This window comes from Periplaneta americana, chromosome 4, assembly GCF_040183065.1.
Source record: "Periplaneta americana isolate PAMFEO1 chromosome 4, P.americana_PAMFEO1_priV1, whole genome shotgun sequence".
Taxonomy (NCBI): domain Eukaryota; kingdom Metazoa; phylum Arthropoda; class Insecta; order Blattodea; family Blattidae; genus Periplaneta; species Periplaneta americana.
The window spans coordinates 124,842,358-124,866,987 of NC_091120.1; the positions used below are offsets into that span (position 1 = coordinate 124,842,358).

The 24,630-nt window shown below is 37.0% G+C and overlaps 1 protein-coding gene across 1 annotated transcript in view; it reads left to right on the forward strand.

Annotated features, from left to right (window-relative positions):
* Positions 1-24,630, forward strand: part of LOC138698181 (glutamic acid-rich protein-like) — an 84,673-nt gene that overhangs the window by 30,106 nt on the left and 29,937 nt on the right. The window contains exons 3-6 of the mRNA XM_069823930.1: positions 8,543-8,722; positions 15,747-17,403; positions 21,571-21,773; positions 22,813-22,998. Coding sequence (XP_069680031.1) covers positions 8,543-8,722; positions 15,747-17,403; positions 21,571-21,773; positions 22,813-22,998 — 2,226 coding nt within the window. The remainder of the gene's footprint in view (positions 1-8,542; positions 8,723-15,746; positions 17,404-21,570; positions 21,774-22,812; positions 22,999-24,630) is intronic.

Consider the following 24,630-nt stretch of genomic DNA (forward strand, 5'->3'; position numbering starts at 1 on the left):
TAGTTAATTATCTCATTTTGGCGAGTGTCTGTTTTTCACACCAGATAGGCTATCTGTGTCCAAACACTGGCGAGTCCAAATATAATTTTTGTTGGGGACAAAGATGGAGACTATCTTGATCGCTAAGTTGGCAGAGCACTGGCTTAAGTCAACTACGGGCTAAATCCCAGTGATTGTGAGTTCAATTCATGATGGACAGGCCTAGCGGTTTCGTTCCCGTGGACGTAAGGTTAATTGTACATTTACTATAGCATGCTAGATGTTGGTCGCGTGGCATGAGCCCACGATAATATAAATAAAGGTGTGTATACACCGGTGGATTATCGGCTGGGCACACGAACAGTTCTAGGAGGCTACAACTGCTTACTACTTATACAAACTACAAGTTGTTCCTAAAGTAGATAGTCAAGGCTAAGTTGCCCATGCCTGTAAGGATACATAACTTGAAACAACATTTAATCTCTACATACCTTACTTACTTATCTACATATTTAAAGAATAACATATAAATAATTTAAATAAATTGTGTATATAATTTATCTACAAGTGAATAGTCGACTTTCTGAAAAACCGATGTAGACACATTTTCTGAATGGATTACGATTGGAATTCGATGTTTTCCTCTATCTCTATATTCTATAAATGATAGTACCATGAAAAGACGAGTGTGTGTGTACTAATTGAACTTCAAACGTTAAACATTTAATAATGCCTTACAGTAGGATTTCTTTTTTATTTTCTTGAATTTTACATAACTCTCTGGAAAAGTCAATTTTGCCGTCCAATTTTGTTTGTGACGTGCAATGCATGTCTGCAGCATCCCTATTTTCCATTAATGCAATATTTTTATTATATATATTAGCATTACAATGGGCCTACATATTTGCGTTTTCGTCCTTCTGTAACTGAACGACAAACTTTCCAATGAGTTGCTTACTGTCCAGTTCCTTCACAATATTTTACTCAATATTTATTCGCTGGAGCATATTATTTCCGCTGTATGCACTGAACGACTGAACTCCCAGTAGGCCTACCTTCATATAACACCGTCTCCTTAAGATTACTGTAATCGGTGGTTGTCTTATGCTCAGTGTAAACAGAGACTGCATGACGTAGACCAGTATTCACAACCCTACGAGCACATAACTTTTTTTTTGTAGGGGTTCCGAAACCGCCAGTCCTGATGATGGGTAATGGCAAGTTTCTCCGGTTTCCATCCATAATTCACCATCACTCTCCACTTCAATATTCACTATCAACATTTCAATAGCGTTAATCCAAAACGGCAAAAGTCCACACCTGTGGAGTAACAGCGCATCCGGGTTCGATTCCCGGTTGGGGCAAGTTACCTGGTTGAGGATTTTTCCGGGGTTTTCCCTCAACCCAATATGAGCAAATGCTGGGCAACTTTCGGTGCTGGGCCCCGGACTCATTTCACCAGCATTATCACCTTCATCTCATTAAGACGCTAAATAACCTAAGATGTTGATAAAGCGTCGTAAAATAAGCCACTAAAAACTGGCCTCATGACAGCCGGCTAGACATCGAAACGCAGCTGATGCGCTGTTGGCAGGTTAGGGATAATGTACAGTAATATTGTATAGAATTTGGTCCCTTGAATATTCTAAATGCCAGATACAAGAAACTGCTCTTGTTCAGAGATACCAGCTATCACTAAGAAAGTTATTGAAACGAGGCGCATCCAGAAAGTAAGTTTCCCGATTTTTTCCCCTTGAAAGTAAACGTAATTAGCCGTGTCAATTGCGCATGCGTAACAGATCTATGACGTATCAATCATATGCCAGCCGGACAGGTCCCGCCTGGTGCCAGTAGCGTGGCAGCAGTGGTCCGAAATGGAAGCTCTTATTCCTTCTCCCGCCGCCTGCGAGGTTCGGTCGGTGATAAAGTTCTTTAATGCACTAAGCATTGCGCCAATTGAAATTCATCGGCAGCTTTGTCAGGTCTATGGGCCTAACATCATGAGTAAGCAGATGGTGCGTCGCTGGTGTAGGCAGTTTTCTGAAGGTCGTCAAAGTGTCCATGATGAAGAACGCAGTGGGCGACCGTCCCTCTTCAATGATGATCGTGTTGAGCTGGTGCGGCAGTGCATCATGGAGAACCGTCGCTTCACGATTACGGAGCTGAGCAGCCATTTTCCGCAGATATCGCGATCCTTGTTGCATGAGATTGTCACTAAGCACCTGCTGTTCAAAAAAGTGTGTGCCAGGTGGGTGCCGAAAAACCTGACATCCGAACACAAAACGCAACGTTTAGGAGCAACACTGACATTTCTGCAACGGTATCACGATGACGGCGACGAGTTTCTCGACAGGATCGTCACGGGCGATGAGACTTGGATTTCGCACTTCACCCCGGAAACCAAGCAGCAGTCAATGCATTAGCGGCATAGTGGATCTCCGGTCAGGACGAAATTCAAACAGACGCTGTCGGCACGGAAAGTGACGTGCACGGTGTTCTGGGACAGGAAGGGCATTCTGCTCATTGACTTCCTTCCAAGAGGTGAAACAGTGAACGATGACCATTACTGTGAAACACTGCGAAAATTGCGACGTGCCATTCAAAACAAGAGGCGTGGAATGCTTACTGCAGGTGTTGTACTCCTCCATGACAATGCTCGTCCACATACGGCTCGGCGCACAGCAGTTGTTTTGACGGAATTTGGCTGGGAGTTGTTTCATCATCCACCCTACAGTCCTGATCTTGCTCCCAGCGATTTTCACGCTTTCTTGCACCTCAAGAAATTCCTGTCCTCCGGTGAGCGTTTTGGCAACGACGAAGAGCTGAAGACGTCTGTCACACGCTGGTTCCATTCACAGGCGGCAGAGTTCTACGGCAGAGGGATACAAAAGTTGATCCCACGATACGACAAGTGTCTCAGTTCTGATGGTGGCTATGTTGAAAAATAGCTGAAACATTGCTGTGCCTGTTGCCAATAAATGTTTTCCTGAAAGTGTGTGTTTTTTTTTTAAATAGGGAAATTTACTTTCTGGATGCGCCTCGTATTTCAAGTGCTGTTGTAACCCGTTCTGAAACGCACTTGAAAAGATGCGAAGAAAATGGATTAGTTGTATAACTGATGTACTTACAGTATATCAACAGCCAGTTCAAAAGGAAACAACTGAAAATTTAAAGTTTTGAGAAAAATACATTTTAAAACCCTATGTTGCTGTGAGAAACCAAAGGACCGTTGAATTCACTCCAGCATTCTGTTAATGATGTTTCATATACCTACTGATTTATGGGTCTTAGAGAACCCGGAGTTCCATTGCGGCCCTCACATAAGGATGCCATTGGTCCCTATCCTGAGGAAGATTAATCCATCATATTCGACCGCCCTAAAATTTTTTTAATATTATCCTCCCATTTACGTGTCGGCTTCCCCATAGGTCTTTTTTCCTCCGGCCGCCCAACTAACACCCTATATGCATTTCTGGATTCGCCCATATGTGCTACATGCCCTGCCCATCTGAAACGTCTGGTTTTAATGTTCCTAATTTTATCAGAATATAATACGTGCAGTTTTGCGTTGTGTAACTTTCTCCATTCTCCTGTAACTTCATCCCTCTTATCCCCAAATATTTTCCTAAGAACCTTATTCTTGAACACCTTTTAACCTCTGTTCCTCTCTCAAAGTTAGAGTCCAATTTCCTCAACCATATAGAACAACGGGTAATATATATATGTAATAAATTTTAACTTTCAGTTTTTTTATAGCAGACTGGATTACAAAAAAAAATCTCAGCCGAATAATAACAGGTATTTCCTATGTTCTTTCTGCGTTTAATCTTCTCCCGAGTGTCATTTATATTTATTAGTACTGTTGCTCCTGGTACTTGAATTTTTCCATCTTTACAAAGGATGAATTTCCAATTTTTATATTTACATTTCATAGTATATTCTGGTCATGACACATAATTATATACTTTATCTTTTCGGAATTTAATTCCAAGTCTATCTCTTTGCTTGCTTCAACACAGCACGTAGAGCTGAAAAATCGGGTTTAAAGTCCCGGTGCTAGAGAACATTTTTCTCCGTTCCACCCATCCTTCATCATATAATGACGCAGAATTTCTGCATGGAAATATCATATGTACTTTGGTACATCGTAATAATATAATATGCGAAAATAATTACTTAGTGATTTAAGACGGCGCTCATTCCGTCGGATCCCGGCCACTTAGTCACTCGTAATGAGCGGACCTCTGCACATTAATGTGTTGGACATTGTGCCACTGTCACACATCTGTGACGCAGTGAATGAGGGATGGCCAATAGAGGAACCTAAGAGGTGGAACTTAAACTGAGAGGATTCAATCCGACATCGGAATGGGAATCCGGTGTGGCTTAGTGGATAAAGCGTCAGCACGTAGAGCTGAAAATCCGGGTTCGAATCCTGGTGCTGGAGAGAATTTTTCTCCGCTCCGCCCATCCTTCACCATATGGTAATGCAGAATTTCTGCACGGAAATATTATACATACTTCGGTACATCACAATAATAAGAATCACATGCTAAGACTCAAGGAACGAGAAAGCGTATGGCTCAGATTCCATTAATTAACTTGAGAAGCAAAGGCAAGTATTGATGTTTGTACCCATCTTTCGTCAGTTATTAAGGAATTATATCGGTCAAGTCAAGCTGTGGCGAAGGTAAGGGAAAAGTGCTCAACTTCATTTCGAATAACTAAGTTCTTAGATAAGGATGTGGCATGCCTCCTACACTGGGTTAGTTGGACGAAACGACACATTCGTGAGGGCGATATATACTGTATATGTGTGTATGTATGTATGTATGTATGTATGTATGTATGTATGTATGTATGTATGTATGTATGTATTTATTTATTTATTATGTACGCATGTATGGTAATTGTTGGTTCGCTCACGCTAAGTGAAAAAGATAAATCATGCATCAATTGCGAAATTTTATTGTTCAGCAATACAATGTCACTATTGTGGCAATATGGAATTGGATACGAAAATATCGTCTTGCTTGTAACTGATGCCGCACACTACATGGTAAAGGCAGCAGAGAGCTAAGAGTACCGCTCAATAAAATGATCCAAGTTACCTGTCAGGCACATGCTGCTCATTGTATGAGTGAAACAGTATGCTTAAATTTTCCACATTATTTCTTAACATCAAATGTAAAAATGTTTTCCTCAGATGTCCGAGCAAAATAACATTGTTTAAATATAGGACTCCAGAAACTCAACTTCCACCTTAAGCATTCACGTCAAGATCGGGAATCTCATTACAGGCTGACATATATAGTATTATTGCAAAAAATTATAGTCGCGTCGCTGTTATTTCCGGCGTGACTCCTCCTCTTTACTTACTCCTTAGGAAGTGAAGGCTCTATAAAGTCTAGGTAGGTAGTATACTTCGTCATTTTTGTTCTTTCGTTGCCGAGCTACCAGACGAGGAATCTATTTGCTGCACCGTTAAGCATTATCATGTCGTAGCTCCATGTTAATAAATCAAACGGACTGTACTTGAACAAATAATTGAACGGCAAATAACGTCCTCGTGTGCTTTCTGCGAACGTCAACGAAAGAGCCAAAATGGCGGGCGATTATATTAAGTATTCATCTAGCCTTAAGAGGTGCATAACGTCATCAGCAGCGAATCACAAGACGCACACGTTTAAATGTAACCGACCTGCAACGTGATTAGCTGTCGGAAATAAGAGCGACGGGACTATAGATTATCAATAATGTATAAAAAGCGCATAATCATACATGTAGGTATAGTTTAATTTTTTGGCAAATGTTGTGCCGGCGGCATTGTCACTTGAGACACACTATTATGTAGCATTTCGGACACTTTTCCGTCAGTGATATATCATTGATTTGGTGGAACGACTCGTTTGTACAAATTCTGTTGTGAAAACGGGAACTGCAAAACTAGTTAAATGGTGTCTCAGTCCCTTGTTTGGTCGTGACCAATTTCTATTCATCATAACGTGGACTAGAACTCTTCCCAAGTGAGGTCTCATTGTCTGCTTTTTCCTAGGAGTTGTTGATATCCTCTGGTAGATGGTAACAGGTGTTTTAGTCTTAGATCGTTTTTGAGGAAAAACTTCCCGTTAACTTATAAACCAGTCTTGAAAAGTTGAATCTAGAGACTGAGAGGGTTCTTTTCAGAAACGTTTCTTTCATACTCTCCCACACTTTAGGTTGCTTTTCATCAGATGTTCCCGGAAGTCAGTGTTGGTGCGATCTTTGCATTAGAAAGTTAAATCGCTGTGCTGAGTAATAATAACAAAATTGTTGCGTTTTGATGTTCATTTATGGCTCTGAGTGCTGCAGCTGCCATCTCTAATACGTATATTGAATATAGTTCCTATGATTTGAATTGTAGCTCCAAGATATTTAAAGGAACTGACTACTACCAATTCTCCATGTTCCATTTGTGTATAGTTATCTCTTTCCAGTTTTCCTCTCCTTGTGAAGATCATTGTGACCGTCTTGTTTTCGTTTATGCTAAATCATTTTCAATGGTCCATGTTGAAAGTACATTGAAACACTGTTGTAGAACTTCTAAGTTTCTTGCGGTGATGGCCATGTCATCTGCCTAGGCATACAGAGTTACTTGGTCGTTCATTCCTTGAAGTAACCATTTGATAGAAAACATAGCAATATTGAAGAGTAGTGGGTTCAAGCAGTCCTCCTGGATTGCACTATTCGTCTGTGCTATTCTACGAGATTTCTCAAGTGTGATGTAATTTGTCTGCAGAATATTCTAGTATTTTCTTCAAGATTTTGTAAAAGCTTTGACCTGTTTATTACATCACAACCTTTGGAATACTCGAATAAATTTGTATATAGCTTACCCTTGGATTCATGTAGTGCATCTTTGACATCGCCTAAAAGGTTATGAACTGCATGGTGAGTTGAGTGGCTTGTTTAGAATCCGAATTTGTTTCCGGATAATTTTTCTTACATAATTGTAGATAGTCGAATTGTTACTATCGTTGTCTTTATAGGTCACTGTGTTCTGAAGCGGTGTGCTTCGGTAGAGTCGAGCGACTTGGTATCAGCTATACCCATGAACAAGACTTTCATTGTCGCTTCCCTCCATCTATCTGGAATTCTTTCCGTTTTCCATACACTTATTAAAAGGATTCAAGCTTCTCCTAGTTGGTTAGCAGATTTTTTAAATGTTCGTTACAAATTTAAGATTATTAAGAATACACTGAAACATTAAATAAAAATTAAGCAGAAAGCATTCTTGAAGCAAGAGTTGCTACTTGCAGTGGTCAAATAAAGACGCACTCGATTTACATTTTCATATTTCAGCTGTCTGCTCTACACTCACAATACTCAACAAGAATTTATTACAATTTATCACGAATATGAGCCTAATAGAAAATCTCTTAATGGAGTTTATCTCTGCGCAAGGCATAAATAATACGTAATGGAAAATGAAAGAAATGTACCTGGTTAGTCATCGTAGGTCGTAAAATATAGTAGTAGTATATTAAAGATTTATTAATTTGTCCTACAGAATATTCTCATAGCTAGCAGTGCATATTCTGCACAGATTACTGTGCACTTAACTACGGAATCCCGGCCAAATAAATCACTGAGCTGAGTGCGCCCCTTGCATAATGGCAGTTGACTTGGACATAAAACGTCAACATATATGCCTAGCTTGGAGTCAGGCCAAACGGGAAACATTGAAGGAGGAGAGTTCGAAACCGGTGCTCTGGATTGAATTCGGCGTAGCTCAGTGGTCAGAGCGCTTGATACGTAGAACCAAGGACCCGGGTTGAATCCCCGGCGCCGAAACGAATTTTTCTCCTCAAATATTAATTGTCAATAGTAGTAGTAGCCTAACGCTCGGATATTTAACATCATTCGTCGTTGAGCTTCCCAATACAGTGCTGTTACATTTGTTGTGGTGGGAAATATATCTATCAATTCTTTGTACTGAAGGAAATGATCTTTATTCATAGTTGTGGACAATTCATTACATAAGATGCAATAGGAGAGTCCATTAAGGATAGTCTATGCAAGTGTGCCGCCAAACAATCGTGCCCAGTCTCTATTTTGCATCTCTCCTTAGTTCGTTTGGAATGACGTTTGGGTTGGAGCAGATGGTTTTTCAAGGCTTGTTTTGACTCATATACGAAAATTTTCGGTTACAGCTGCTTTTATCTTTTTATGTCTAATTTGACTGTGTGATATGATAAGGTGTGTATCCCTCTGAACTACTGTAATAGTCTGCTATGCGAGACAGTTTGCTGCTTTGTTTCTTGCATGCCATAGTGTACAGGGATCCGCTGGAGGAATATTTTTTTCCAAGTTTCTGTAAAGCCCTTATTGTCCTCTTATCGTAAAGTAAAAACTTACAAACCATATGCCACGTGGGTGTTTTTTTTTTTCGCCAAATGTATAAAGCTAAGTGTAGATCATACAGTACCGAAAACGTTGGACAACACTTCCCATTTCAACACAAAGCTGATACTACATATAGTATTGACGTCAGATATGATTTGTATGCTGATGTCTGTGGCAGGGGTACGTGGACTCCGAGGAGAATCTAGCGTTCTCGCCGCTGGGGTTCTCAGTTCTGCTCGCCATCCTTAAGGAGGGTGCCCAAGGGGAAACGAGGAACCAGCTCGTTAACGCCCTGCACCTACCTGATGATCCCGCCGTCACCCGCGCCGCCTACAAATCAGTCCTGGAGCGTTTCAGGGTGAGTTTCAATATGGGTACCCGGATCCAGCGAGGCTAGTGACCTAATATCGTGGTCGGCTGCTGAGCTGGAAACTCGCAAATGTTTTACTAAACTGACATAGGCTTCATAATTCATTCTAGATGGTTTCATTTCTTACATTGCCTCCCAAATAATGTTCTTTAGATTAGTTTACTTAAGGGTATTGGGTCAAGACGACTGCCTATTTTAACTCTTGAACTTGCAAATGGCATATAGCCCTACTGAAGCATTCCTATGTCACATGTTTACGAAATTTATACCAGGCATTAAACAATGCTTGTAGTATCTTAGTATCTTTTAATGAAGAATTAAATCACTTATCCCAACAATATTTATAGGGTGCCCCCAAATATGGTAATTTGAAATTTCCGTAACCTTGATTTTTCAAAACAGGTACACTTTTCTCATAAACTAATGAAAATAGCATCATGAAATTTTTGTGGCAGGTACATATTAATTAGCTCTTAAAATGAATGGAGTGGCTTGCTTTTAAATTTCATCATTGAATTTTTAGAAATTCAAAATTTAAAAAAAATTTTGGAAAAAAATAATGTTCATATTTTTTTAATTTTGTACATATGTAGTGTTTAGTTAAGAAAATTGTGCATTCATTTTGTCATGTGACATATTCTCATTATACCAGAAAAAAATATAGAGGCTTGACTAAAATTCTATGAGATATGTGTACCTAACTGATGAACTATGCGTAACAATTTATTTTCTAATTACCGTATTTGAGGGCAGCCTATAATAATTCTGTTGGGGATAAGTGACTTAACTTTTCATCAAAAGATAGCCTACTATAAGCATTGTTTAATTCATGGTATAAATTTCGTAAACTGTGACATAGGAATGTTTCGGTAGGTGATATATACCTTTTGCAAGTTCAAACGGTAAAATAGACAAGTCGTCATGTCTCAGTACCCATAAAATGTATATGTATATATATATATATATATATATATATATATATATATATATATATATATATTAATGCCCAAAATACAGGTAATTAAAATATTAGCTTTTATGCCAGTTTTAGCAATACCTTTATTCCATCCAGGTGCCTATTCGTTTTCTTTTACATCCTCAAAATTTTATAATTTTGTTCATGTTCAAACAGATGATATTTTGATCGCACAAAGTCAGAATTTTTTAATGTAAGAGTTCGAATTATTCATCTAGTCTTAGAATTTTATCCATAGTAATTTGCGCGTTGCTGTGTCCACTGCATGAGTACATATTACCTTATTATTGTCGATCAACTAGTGCAAATATTTTTGGCTAAATTTGGCAAAATATTTTCTCCAAATCCTGCATTCCGGTGTCCGGGGGAAAAATCCCCTCTCTGAATATATGTTTCAATAATATTAGTACCACACCGTTCTGAATAGCGATATTTTCCTGAAACTGCATTTCAGAAAACTTAGTCCTACTTATATTCTCTGTACGGCGCGGTCAAAACAATTTCTCCTCTAGAATGAATTTGCTATAGTGAGGTTATTCTGAATGTCATTTATAAATATCACCTCCATTTCAACATTAAACAAAGCTATTCTTTAATATGAAAACACTAAATTAAAACATTTTAGATTGTGTCTTCTTTTTTAGAATTATGCCAGAAATAGTCTACTATACTTTTATTGTTTTCATAAACGTTTGTTGCTATGGTTTTTCATAGTACGATTTTGTAATTTAAAACAACAACAGTAATAATAATAATAATAATAATAATAATAATAATAATAATAATAATAATAATAATAATAATAATAATAAATTACTTTACAACAAAGTTTAAAACCGAATAAGTTATAATTGATACTAGTGGCTTGTGTAGCAAATGCTGCAAACTAGGTTCATTAGAAATACTTACTTACTTACTTACTTACTTACTTACTTACTTACTTACTTACTTACTTACTTACTTACTTACTTACTTACTTACTTACTTACTTACTTACTTACTTACTTACTTACTGGCTTTTAAGGAACCCGGAGGTTCATTGCCGCCCTCACTTAAGCCCGCTATTGGTCCCTATCCTGAGCAAGATTAATCCAGTCTCTACCATCATATCCCACCTCCCTCAAATCCATTTTAATATTATCTTTTAATATTATCATTAGAAATAGAAATAAATTTTTTTCAGATTTATTTTCAATGAAAAATAGACCTACCAGTCATTTTAAAAGTTATTTTCTTCCGTAATAATGAAACATACTCTCTCTGAATGTTTTTTTTTATGCCAAAAACTTTTTCTTGAATCTATCCATCTTCAGTTTTTTTTTTTTTTAAGCCAAAACACAAGTAACAATGTCAGTACGATTAGTGGATTTTTCATTTGGGAGTAAAGCAGTATTTCAGGTCATTGTGGATTGTAGGTGAGAGTTAAGAAAATGTCAGGTTTGCCATGCTTTCGAACAATAGACATAGCATCTTTGTAAAGCTGCTGCATGTTTCGTGAACTACCTTGAAATGTAGAGGATAGAATCATTTTACCCTGCTGAAATGATCGGGAGACAACAAAATCTTGTAGACCTCTTATTTTATCAGTAAGTAATACCTTTTGTGTTTCCTTAGGAACTATAATTTTTGCGCTCTTTCCAGACAATACTGGAGATAATCACTCATATAAATATCCACACCAACCGCCATTAAATATATGAAAGAGACCCACACCACTTGATTAATATCTATAAAAATATTTCATTTTTAATAACAATAATTTTAACTTACGTAAGTTTTGTAGTTTTCAGTAACATATACTGTATATATTATACAATCATCACTCAGTAAACTATAGAAATGAAGATCTAATTTAAGATATTCTCTACGTCTACTTACATAACCCAAAAGGTTTGAGTTTCATATCAACAATAGGCTATATCATTAATATGTATATTAGTGACAAATACTCTTTTCATGGCATTAACTTAACAATATTTCACTTTTAATGGTAATAATGTCATCAAACCACCTCAAGTTGCGTAGTTTTTAAAATCCAGTACACAGCTGTACTCAGAAAATTACACACCACAGAATCGGATCTGTAAATTATTGAAAGTTTTTAATAACCAATTATAGAGACGTTATAAAAACCACACAAATGAAGATCGACATATTATTGTCATTATGATGTCACAGAATTTGCTCTGATTTGCTCTAAATATGTCAGAAATCCTGCAGGTCATGGCCTTCGTGTAATATTGCTTATTGTAGTGTGTGTGTTTTGTTTTATTCTGAAAAAGCCATTAGTTCTCAAAACTGATGACAGATGGATTTTGGAAAATAGGAAAATTATGTAGGAAAATTAACATTTCACTGAAAACTACTATTTTTCTGAAAACCTTTGGATTGCAGAATTCAAAATGAGGGGTGATTCATTAAAATCTGTTCAGCCGTTTTCTCGTAATTTCCATTACCAGTTCAAATTATATATATATATATATATATATATATATATATATATATATATATACTAAAAAAATAGTTTCTCAACGAAAAATTTTCCTTCTCTATATTTGTATCAATTCGAACACTGTCTATTATCGTCCATCGAATATAATATAAATTTAAGGATCAATTCCACTAGTAACCTATGAGTATATTTTCATAAATTTTGTCCGTCATAAAAAGTCGTTCGAATCATTGTAGAACTTCAGTGCTATAGGTATCCTACAAGCAAAACTCAGCTCAGATTCCTAGCGGCGCGCATTCTATAGCCCTCTAACCCGCCTTGCGGTAGGCGTGAGAGCATGCTGGGAACGGGAGCATACGTCATCTGCGCGAGACAGTCTCGCCCGCTGGTTTCTGCGCACTGAGTTTTCCTTGTCGGATGCCTATAGTATCTCCATTGTTGGAAAATTGAAATCACCATTGTTCTACAAATTTAGTGTATTCGCTATATCTCCGCCACTTTTCTTTGGATGCACCAGCTGTTCTGTAGTCCGCTACTGAGGAATGTCAAAAACGTATTCTTATTTCAAACTAAGCTGTAGCCATTTTTCCCGTGCAAAATAAGCATTTAAAAATAATTACAACGGGAATTATTATTATTAATTTGACAGTATATACAAGCGGCGATTTTATGTTACTTTTCTCCAAGGATCACATAGGAATTTTACAGTTTAAACGCGGGCCAGAGACAGAAATAATATTTAATAACGAAATGCTTCAGAAAAAAAAATTCAATTTCATGTTAATTACAATTCTGAAAATATTGCTCATGATGTTTAATACGAGTATGTATTAACAAAAACTTTGTATTTTGTACTAACTTTGTTAGAAAACATGTTTACATCTATTTTATATTTAATTCACTGATGACCATTTGAATGGGAAAAAAGAACACGAAGTTAACAGGAATTTTTTTCTAAATTGTGGTGTGAAATACGGTGAATAATCTTAAAGCCTCTTGAAATTAACCGACCATCTATTTCTGCAAGTCTGCCTGGGTGACGCAGATGATATAGTGCTGACCGTCTGTGCCCGAGGTTGCGGTTTCGATCCCGGCACAGGTCGATGGTATTTAAGTGTGCTTAAATGGGTCAGGCTTACGTCAGTAGATTTACTGGCATGTAAAAGAACTCGTGCGGGAGAACCGGCACATTGGCGACGCTGATATAACCTCGGCAGTTGCTAGCGTCGTTAAATAAAACAATTTAAATTATATTTATGCAAATAATTTTGTGTACTACACATATCAGAGAAGCTTGATTCACACATTTGGGCTGACGTAAATATTGACCAAATTTACAATTCAAGTTTCTTGAAATTTTGAAAATTATTCACATATTTTGTTCGGTGCACCTCAGCTCATCTCTATACTTCAAGAACATAAACTAACTCAGTCTCCTAATACATATCAACTAAGTCCCGGGCCAAACATCAGCTCAACTGAGTGACGGGCCAAACATTCAGATTGGTCCACCAGTCATTTTCATTATGCGAATGTGTAGAGTAACAAATTTGGTCAATTTGTTGAATGCAAAATAGATAACATTCTTTCGTTCATTAATTCACTAACCCAACCATTCCATCTCTTCCGCACTCATTCACTCGCTAATCATTAATTCATACCCATTCACTCATCTAATCTCTCACGCACTTATTCACTCATCCGATCTGTCAAGCACTCACTTACCATCCATTTATACACTCACGCATTCATTTACTCATTCAATCTCTCGCACACTTATTCACTCATCCTATCTGTCAAGCTCTCACTTACCATCCATTTATACACTCACGCATTTCATTTAATCATCCAATCTCTCGCACACTTATTCACTCATCCAATCTGTCAAGCTCTCACTTACCATCCATTTATACACTCAAGCATTCATTTACTCATCCAATCTCTCGCACTCTTATTCACTCATCCAATCTGTAAAGCTCTCACTTACCATCCATTTATACACTCACGCATTCATTTACTCATCCAAAATCTCGCACACTTATTCACTCATCCAATCTGTCAAGCATTCACCACCCATTTATACACTCACGCATTCATTTACTCTTCCAATCTCTCGCACACTTATTCACTCAACCAGTCTCTCAAACACACCAATCACCAATCATTTACATATTAAGGCACTCATCCGCTCATCCAATCTCTCACGTAGCTTAATTATTCACTCACTCACTCACTCACTCACTCACTCACTCACCACCTATTAATACACCAATACAATAATTCATTCATCCAATCTCTCACACACTACAGTCGAGCCGTTCTTATTTCCGGCAGCAAATCACACGACAGCTTCTGGTCAGCTGACACGCTACTTCACTGGCAGTGGTTGTCGTCAAGGTTATGCAGACGACATACCGCTTCCCGCTCACGGTGGATGTTACTGTGTTGTCAAGTCTACCCTTGTACTCTTAACGAAGTTTTAGCACATGTCTAGTCTTAAACATCGAACGAAAAATTATTTCCTACGATAAATAATTAGTAATATATGAATACATAATATTATATATTATTGTTATTGTTGATCCTAGCATCCCAGGACACAGAAGACTTACCATGCTGTGCTATAATTGGTTTTTCCGACCATTTGAAGTAACGATTTTCGTAAATACAGAAACAATATTAGAAATTACTAAAATGGGAGAAAGCTGAAAAATATAATAAATAAACATTTTTTATGTGAATGAATAACTAAAACCACCAAAAACTGTAAATTAAGCAAAATATGTTAGCATTAAAAATTTTGTCATGATAAGTCATTGCTACATAAAAAAATTACACGAAGAACCTTGCCTAACGGTATTGTTCAATTTAGAGGTGCTACGCCTAGATCGCTACAATCATTGTTAGTACTGCCGCCGCCATAGTTCTCAGTTTATTTTCTTCTTTGCCGGATTGTCCGTACTTCTCTGTCGTTATTTGAGAAACCGTGAACTTGTTCACATCACACGCATCAGCTGTTCATTGCACCACTTGCATTAAAGGCAATAAACTACTCTTATTTTACGTTCATTTCGAAAAAATCTCTAACGCTAAGAATCATTTCTCTGCTTTGCGAATTGATGGTCTTCCGATTCCTCCGCGGCATTGTGATGCTGAAAACTCAGCGATAACACAGCACTAACAACAATACCGACTGATTGTTCGACAACCAGCTATTAGAACTGCGTCCGTTCACTATTGGCTTGACAGAGATTTAGCAACACCGCTATTGCCTACCTTCTTCGCGCCAAAAGTCGAGAAGGCGTGGCCACGCCGGAAATAAGAACGGCTCGACTGTAGTGCAGTCACCCGTTCAATTTGTCATTGATTGATTCATTCATTTATTCATCCATTCATTCATCAATTCATGCTTTCATTCATTCTTTAATCCATTCATTCACATATTGTAGCATACATTCGCCCAGTTATTAAATTACTTATCCACCCAAACATTCGTCACTCATTTGAGGAAGCAGTACTCTACTTCAGTTTTCTCCTTCATGTTTCACGCATTCAGTCACTCATGTAGATTTTTGTTACTACAGGAAAAGAATCTGGAGAACCATCCAGAATTCCGGAACTGGTTCTACATTTACAAGAACTTCACCGTAGATCCAGAATACAGACTGATTCTACAAGAGAACTACCTCACGGAAGTGAAAGATGTAGACCGCCTCGACAAGGAGGCTGTCAAAGAAGAAGCCGAGTCCATGAAGAATACAGAAATTGCTCAGAATGCAGACGCCACAACGCTATCGCCAGACTCAATGAGTGAGGAGTCGGAAGATTTAGAAAAATTAGAAGAGTCACCTGCGCCTGCAAACGTAGAAGAAATCATGGAACCCGAGAAAGGAGATAAAACTGAGGAGTCTGGAGAAACAGAGGAGATCATGCAACTGTCTGATGAAGATGCGTCCAATTCCAAAAAGGATGGACCTTTGAAATTTTCAATTCCGATTCCCTTTCCAGAGAAACTGAAACTAAGAAAGATGCACGATGAGAGGGAAGCCAGTCCTTCTGGAGAAGTCATGACAATGCAGGAAGAAATGCTAGGGAATAAGAAAGATGAAAAAGTGCAAGAAATTAAAAACGATAAGATGGAGAATGAAAAGAAAGAAGAAATGATGGAAGAGAAAGAAGATGATAAAAAGGAGGGTGAAAAGAAAGATGTAGTGATGGAGGATGGAAAGAAAGATGAGAAAACGGAAGAAATTGAAGATGACAAAATGGAGGACGATAAGAAAGGTGAGAAGATGGACGATGGAAAAAAAAAAGAAATAATTAAAGAAATTGTAGATGAAATGAAGTCATTAAGGGATAAATTGCAGGCTGAGAGTAATGAAGAAAAATACAAGAAGGAAAAAAACGAGGAGCCTAGTAAGGACGATGTCACAATGGAGAAAATGAAAGACGACAAAATCGAGGAAATAAAAGACGACAAGATGGGGGAAATAAAAGACGACAAGATGGAGGAAATAAAGAACGACAAGACGGAGGAAAAGAAAGACGAGATGGAGGAAATGAAAGGCGACAAGATGGAGGAAAAGAACGACGATAAGTTAGAGGAAAAGAAAGAAGATAAAATGGAAGAAAAGAAAGATGACAAGATGGAAGAAATGAAAGATGACAAGATAGAGGAAATGAAAGACGACAAGATGGAGGAAATGAAAGACGACAAAAAAGAAATGAAAGATGACAAGATAGAGAAAAAGAAAATCGACAAGATAGAAGAAATAAAAGAAGACAAGATGGAAGGAATGAAAGATGACAAAATGGAGGCCATGAAAGATGATAAAAAAGAAGAGGTATCCAAAGATGAAACGAAAGATTGTGACATGATGGGTTCGAAGCCTGAAGACATGATGGATAAGATGAAAGAGAAAGAGTCTATGATGAATGATAAGAAGGACGAAGCCATTATTGAAAACAAAGACGAGGAGAAAGACTCTACGATGGAAAATAAGGACAAGAAGGACGAAGACATAATGCCTGGCGTGATGATGGAAGAGGATATGAAAGTGGACCCGATGAAGGAGGAGGCGCTAATCTCTCAGGCGATGAAGGAAGACGAGAAGGCCATGGAGGCCGAAAAGCGCAAGGGCAGGCATCTCGAACTGCCACGCATCAGTCGTGGCACACTCCAGTCCAATGACGTCACGTCTAGCCTCTCAGGAAACAACCTGGTTAGGAAAGACACCAGAAGTGAGTAAAATTGAAAGCTTTTGACTTTCTTTGTATATTTTCTCTTTCTTCTCCTTCCTCATCTTCACTCAGTTGAAACAACAACAGCAATTCGCTATGCTCTATAAAACTGCTGTTCTGAAATTCGTTCTTCGGGCATTTCTGCTGCTCTGACGGAGAAAAGTCATGAGCCGATTACGTTTTATACGTAGAATTATGTTTGGGATTAAAAACTGCATTTCTGGTCATATTTTGTGTCATTAAAGCATGTTTCCTTTTTTACGTGCATTTAATACTTGGTATCACTGGTGCTTATCATTTTGGGGATGAATGAAGTAACTGATACATCCCAACTCCTTGACCGTCGATAGGTCTACAGAAATAATATCAGCAAACGTCATCACTGGTTACATAGTTGGTAGTTGAGAATTACACCTTTGGTAACCTATTTGCATCCATCCTTTTCACATGTACCCGACCATACTAATTTTATTATTTAATTTCCACGAACTGTATAATAGAATTTTGAAAGTTCATTTCTTTTAACGCATCATGTATGTTTATATTTCTAATTTAGAGCATCGTGATGACCTTCTTAATCTCAGTTTGTGTTGACTGCAATTTTGATTTTAATTTTGGGTTCATATTCGATGTTTTTCCTCTGATTGAGGTTCTGGCTGATATGTACTGTACATCTATTATCAGGCAGTAATCTCATTTGACGATATGTGTCAGAGGAAGAACATTGTTTGTATACATCTGAAGTCTGTTTAGTGTAATATGTAGTTAGTCGGCGATGTGTATAATGAAGGGGGAAAGGAACTGGCCACCCTATCCTATTTATCTTCTGGCTTAGTTGCCTCATGAGTGGTGTCACTTATGAGGTTCAAACATGACTTCAGACAATTGACTAAACAACATTCCATATTTCTTCACCATAATTTATTAAATATCTCACAGTAGATATATTATTTCTTTTAAACATTTGAAGGGTTCAGAGCCATAGTGGGCCAAGCGCCATTTATTAAAAACGGAGAAAGCAAGGGTTAAAGTTAAGTGAATACCATAGTTTAATGAAGATTGACATATCATTTAGTTTTAATGTGTATACTTTATATTACTTGCTATATTTTTCCCTTGAATTATGGTAAAACTTCATTTTAACCCTTGTTTTCTACGGTTTTAGTAAATGGCATTTGGCCCACTATGGTTCTGAACCCTTCATTTGTTTATCTCACAAAATTTCTTTCGGCATTGAAATTATAGGTCGACCCTTAATTATTATCCTCTTTGTTACTTTAGAATCAATGTTTCCTTCTTTTTTAAGTTCAACTTCAAATATCTAATGTTACCACAAATGTCATTACATCCTTTGCCATATTCTAATGTAATATGTTTAAAACACTCACACCAATTACTATATGCTCCGTATATTGAATGCAATTTTTATTAAAATTTTTGTTTTTAATTTCCATTTTTCTTATTCCTTCAAAAATTTTCTTGTCATAATCTATCTCCATAGTCTCTTCAGTCAATAATGTCTGTCATCTGCAAATTATAATGTGTATGTTACACAGTATCGTATGTTGTCATTCATCATTACTCACAACAGTTCTTTGAATTGGAGGAGTCACAACTTCGTTACAAACCTGGGTTCAGCTGGTCCAGTTGAAAGGACCCAGTAATGACCCCTTGTCTATGGTTACAAATGAAGGGTTCAGAGCTATAGTGGGCCAAGCGTCATTTATTAAAAACCGAGAAAGCAAGGGTTAAATTTAAGTGAATACCATAGTTTAATGAAGATTGACATATCATTTAGTTTTAATGTGTATACTTTATATTACTTGCTATATGTTTCCATTGAATTATGGTGATAACTTCATTTTAATCCTTGTTTTCTACGGTTCTAGCAAATGGTGCTTGGTCCACTATAGTTTCTGAACCCTTCAAATATTGCTGCATTGCAGTTCTTATTTGGTTTGACAAGGCTAAGGAAGGAGACCTGGAAATTTAAAAACCAAATTCTCGAAATGTTTAAACATTTTAATATAATTTTACATTTAATGACACAATTTGCCTTACTGTTTATGTACCAAAACGAATGTTCGCTCACTGATTTTATTACTTCACCTTATCCTTTCTTCTTCTTTTTCGTCTTCTTCTGCTCTATACTACTTTCAACTTCACAGTAAATTCATTCCTATTTGGACCATCTGGTATCTTATTTCTGATGATTCCTATTAACATGTTATTTTTTGTAAACTTGCACATTCTACTAATGAAGTATACAGAGTGGATGGTAACCTCTGCACCAAAATTTAAATATTACAAACTTTTATTACGCTTTTCTTTCGATGAACTACCGTTAAGCAGGAAAAAAATAGTCTTTGCCCAATGCTTACAGCACTCTATTGTGGTAAGGACCCTACAGAAATGGTGATTTCTATACAAACAGATAGGTAAAAATAGTCTGAACGTTAATGTCTCGAATCTTCTATTGCAAATTAAACCGTTTAATAGTAGTTATTAGAGGAGAAAAACTCGCTCTGGCGCCGGGGATCGAACCCGGGTCCTTGGTTCTACCAAGCACTCTAACCACTGAGCTACGACGAAGTTCAATCCACAGTATAAGATTTAACTTCGGCGTAACTCAGTGGTTAGAGCGCTTGGTACATAGAGTTCGATTCCCGGCGCCGGAGCGAGTTTTTCTTTTCTAATAACTATTGTTACCATAACAGATAAATTTTGTAGGACCAGAAATTAACCTTTACGTAAACAGTTTAGTCATGAATTTAAATTGAATAATAGCAAAAATCTTTGAACTAAATATTGCAACGTAGCGCACGTCGCGTGTTATCAACTGAGCACAGCAGAGGGGGAGGGAAAGGTAAGGAATGCAGGCCGCGCTTACTTAGAGTTATTGCAGCAGCTGTGAGTTGCCAAATGCTTCATAGGATGGCAACGATTTCCTCTAAAACGGTGAATGTTAGAGAAAAAACTTATTTAGATTTTTCAAATCTCTCCACATGATCCATTACCAGTTTGATTTTGGCGCAGAGGTTACCATCCACTCTGTATAAAATAATTTGTTGTAAACAATTGTTATCAGAATTATCATCTTTCTGCCATTTATTAGGCCTAGTGGTCTGCTATGGTCTTATTCCATCATTTACAAAGTTTCTGTGATAACTTGTGGATGTCTCCATTCTCATAACAGGATGATACCACTTCAGTGATAGTCTTTAAGTTATTCTTTGATTCATTCTATTTTTAATTCCTCCAATATTTCTTCGCTCTCCTTTCTTTGTCCCTTAGTCAGCCGTTAATAAAACGAATTTTCGTTAATGTTTAATATTTTTTCATCTTGCTTTCGAAATATCCAAACACCGTTCCTGTAACTCTTTCTTCCCAATAACATTTCATACTTATAAATAATTACTTCATTTATCTTTATAATTCACTACAAAATTCTATTAATATCATTTATTTAGTATGCTTTGTCTTCTTTGGCAGCCCTTAAGCTGTAATAAATGAATATTTCGGAGTTTAATATACAGAGTGGAAGTGAAAAAAAAAAACCTTCAGATTTTCAGAGTGAATAGCTCATGTTGTTATACCATATTGGTGGAAAGTTCCTTGTTTTCTCAGAAAATAATGTTTTTTTATGTTTAACATCCTCTTACTTGGTAGCTATTGATAATAGGCTCGTTATTATTGTCCATATCGATAGAAAATCTAATAAAGTATCATTTATCCCTCTGGCGTATTTCAATAGCGTGGACGGTTTTCGTGTAAATTGAATTTAAAATCATCTCATTTAAGCCATGCTCTGGCTTTCAACATTGTAGCCAGAAAGGGAGATGGGAGTTAGTTCGCTAAGGCAGATATTCTCTTACATCTGTGTTACGAGAAGAAAGAGCAGTGTGTTAGCTGCGAAGTTTCCAGACTGCTGACACTTCCAACTCAATTTTCTAATTAACCGTGAATTTAATCTCAAAACGTAATATAGGTTTTCTATTCATTGAAGTGTATCCTATCGTCTCTTTTAATCTGTAGGATTATTTCACTTCCACCCTATATATCCCTAAATTAATTATTCTTCTAGTATTTTTAAGAGTTCACTGGAATTCTCGTACATGTGTCCGATTTCATAGACTTTCATTGAAAGTGTGGCTTCCTGTGTCTCAGGTGAAGCAGTTTCTCAGATGCTGGTATTCAACGGGCTGTACTTCAAGGGGACATGGGAAACACCTTTTATCGGTCAGAGAGAAGATTCTTTCTACAAGTCCGACACCGAGAAGAGCACGGTGACCATGATGAACACTCAGGGAAACTTTAGAGTGGGCAACATCCCAGATCTCGACAGTGTGGCTATTGAGTTGCCATATAAGGTACTCATTTGACCGTAACATGCTATACAATCTTTGTACCAGAAAAGCATTTCATTTTAACTAACATGAATCACAAGTATCTTTGTAAAATAAAGTATTGTTACCGGTACCATTTCTGATTTATTGCCGTTTTCAATGGTAGAGAGATTATCATACTCATTAAAACCTGTTAGCGAGTTCAAATCCGAAGGTTGGGCCACTTCAGACAAGATTTCAGCTTATGATTAATTTAGTTCATATAAAAGCGTGTGTGGTTTCGTTTTTGTTCCTAGTTGTAGCCAATTTTATCTACCGGCTTCACCTCCACATGAATTACTAAAATGGCCATGTTGTATGTTCGTACAATAATCGTTTTGTCATTCATATTATTATATTTTTTCAACATCCAGATGTTTAAAATTTTCTGTAACTTTATTGAATACGTTAAACTATTTCAGTGACATAGCTGGATATTTTGTACACAATCAGATGTGCCCACAAATAGTTCAAACTGAAGGTTTAAAATGGTGTAATGAAGGGGCCAAAATTTCTTTCTATCTTATTTAGAATAGACACAATTATTTTCAGTTACAGGCTATAGACAAAAAAATTACATTTGTGAAGCTTGTTAAAAATAACTTAGAAAAATGTTCCCATGTTCCAGATTATTACGTAAGCGATAGATGCAGAAGTGAATCAACTCCGCGACAATTTGTTTTAAATTAAGAAATTAGATCCGTAAAAATTCACAAGAAACTTGCACGTACGGCTATTATCTTCCCCATCTCTAAACAAATGTATCATTAACGACAAAGAAATACAGCTTCACCTATTATTATAACAGTATGTTGTATATTTTCATTTATTTTACTAATAGTAATGTTTTTATTTCTAAATATGTCACTAAAATATATCGAAACTTTGAGGCTTTGCCTATTTCGGCATGTAGTTCAGTTTTGAAATGTTCATGGAAGATAATTTCTGCTCCTAAATAATTAAATCATGTTGAGATTGTCATAGAAAAAAAATAACAGCGACCTTAACAACTTTTCTGACGCAGGGTAAGCGGTATGCGTTGATGATTGTGATGCCAAACTCCAGGACAGGACTCAGACAGTTGGCTGCAGAGATGACAAACTATCCGCTCCGAGATATCCAGAAACATCTGCATTATCAGGATGTGGCAGTCTGCATTCCCAGCTTCGAAGTGGAGAGCACGACGAAACCAATTCAGGCCCTTAACAAGGTAAGACTTTTATCAAGTATGAGTAGCAAATGTTGACATTTGAACAGACAGAGACAATATTAAAGTCTACACTCAAATTAAATCTTAACCTGGGAATTCTTTTTCAGTCATTTTGGTGTCTTTTTTATTTCCTCCATGTCATATTTCGTGGTTAAGGTAAGCCATTTATTTTGTTGAGGTGTTATATCTTTTCTTAGTACAAATATAATTCAGTGGCTCAGTGCCATAGTTGCCTAAACCACAAATTTTAGCAGTACATTTCTGCATAAAATGACTGTAAATTATCATTTATATGTGCGCCAAAGTAGATGTAGTCTATTAGATAAATATTACATTAGAGTAAATGAGAAATAATTTTCAATTGAGAGCACATAGTTTTAAAAATGAGATCTGCGTTTAGACCTCCATAACTTTTTTGAGTGTATGTGGCTGAGGCAACTCTGGCACTGAATCACTCAATTGTAAATATCATTACCTTATTTTCATGCCTTTAGTTCAAGAAGCTGATGCTTTCATCATCATCATAATCATCATCATCATCATCATCATCATAATCATCATCATCATCTTCTTCTTCTTCTTGTTCTTCTTGTATGACCCGTGGTGAGTCTTTGCCTCCTCTATGGCTCTCCTAATTGAAGGGTTCAGAGCTATTGTGGGTCAAGCGCCATTTATTAAAACGAAGAAAACAAGGGTTAAAGTTAAGTGAATACCATAGTTTAATGAAGATTGACATATCATTTAGTTCTAATTTTTTATACTTTATTTTACTTGTTATATGTTTCCATTGAATTATGGTAATAACCAGTAGCGGACGGTGGGTTTGAAAGCTGAGGAGGCTAAGACGTCAATGATAAAAATATAAAAATATAAGGCCTGTGACGTACCTCCTCATTACCAAGCGCAGAATTTATAGGTTTTAAGAAATTAAAATTAGGTTTTCCAATTTATGTTTTAGGATTTTAAACCTACGAATTAGGTCTTTTTAGGTCATATTGAATTTTAGAATGTTACTCTTTGCTACATAAAACGAACAAGAAAAGCAATATTTCGAGAGTAGTGCGATAGCAACAAAGTTGATTCGAACCTAAGTCTAATTTTACAGCAAATTAACTGGATGGTCCTCTTTCTTCGCAAACCGATCAAATAAGTCACAACATACTGTACAACTGCTATTAGAAGAAGCTAGAGACAAATCTGCATTTACTTCTAAACTCTCGATATATTTAAAAGCCTGTATAAGTAAATACATCTCGTAACACAAAAGAATAAAATAACAAGAACACCCGCAAACAAGAAAAAATCTAACAACGTAAATAAAATTTTTACGCAGGGGGAGAAAACTAACAACACGTGACTCAATTTTCTAAAACCACAAAGAGAGAAAGAGAGAGAGAGCTTCCCAATACAGCCGAAACCAGCCGTGACTATAAGCAGTACAGTTATCAGCGGTGGGTAGGACGTCTCCAAATCGGCTCCCTTCGCGCGTTCTAGCCAAGTTTAAACACTCCTCTAACCAGCCATCTTATTGGTTGAATGCTGTTGTCATGGTTACCGGGGAGTAGCGTCATATAGCCGACTCCTCTCTCCCGCTCTCGCATAAACACTGCAGGCGTTAGATGTCGACTATAC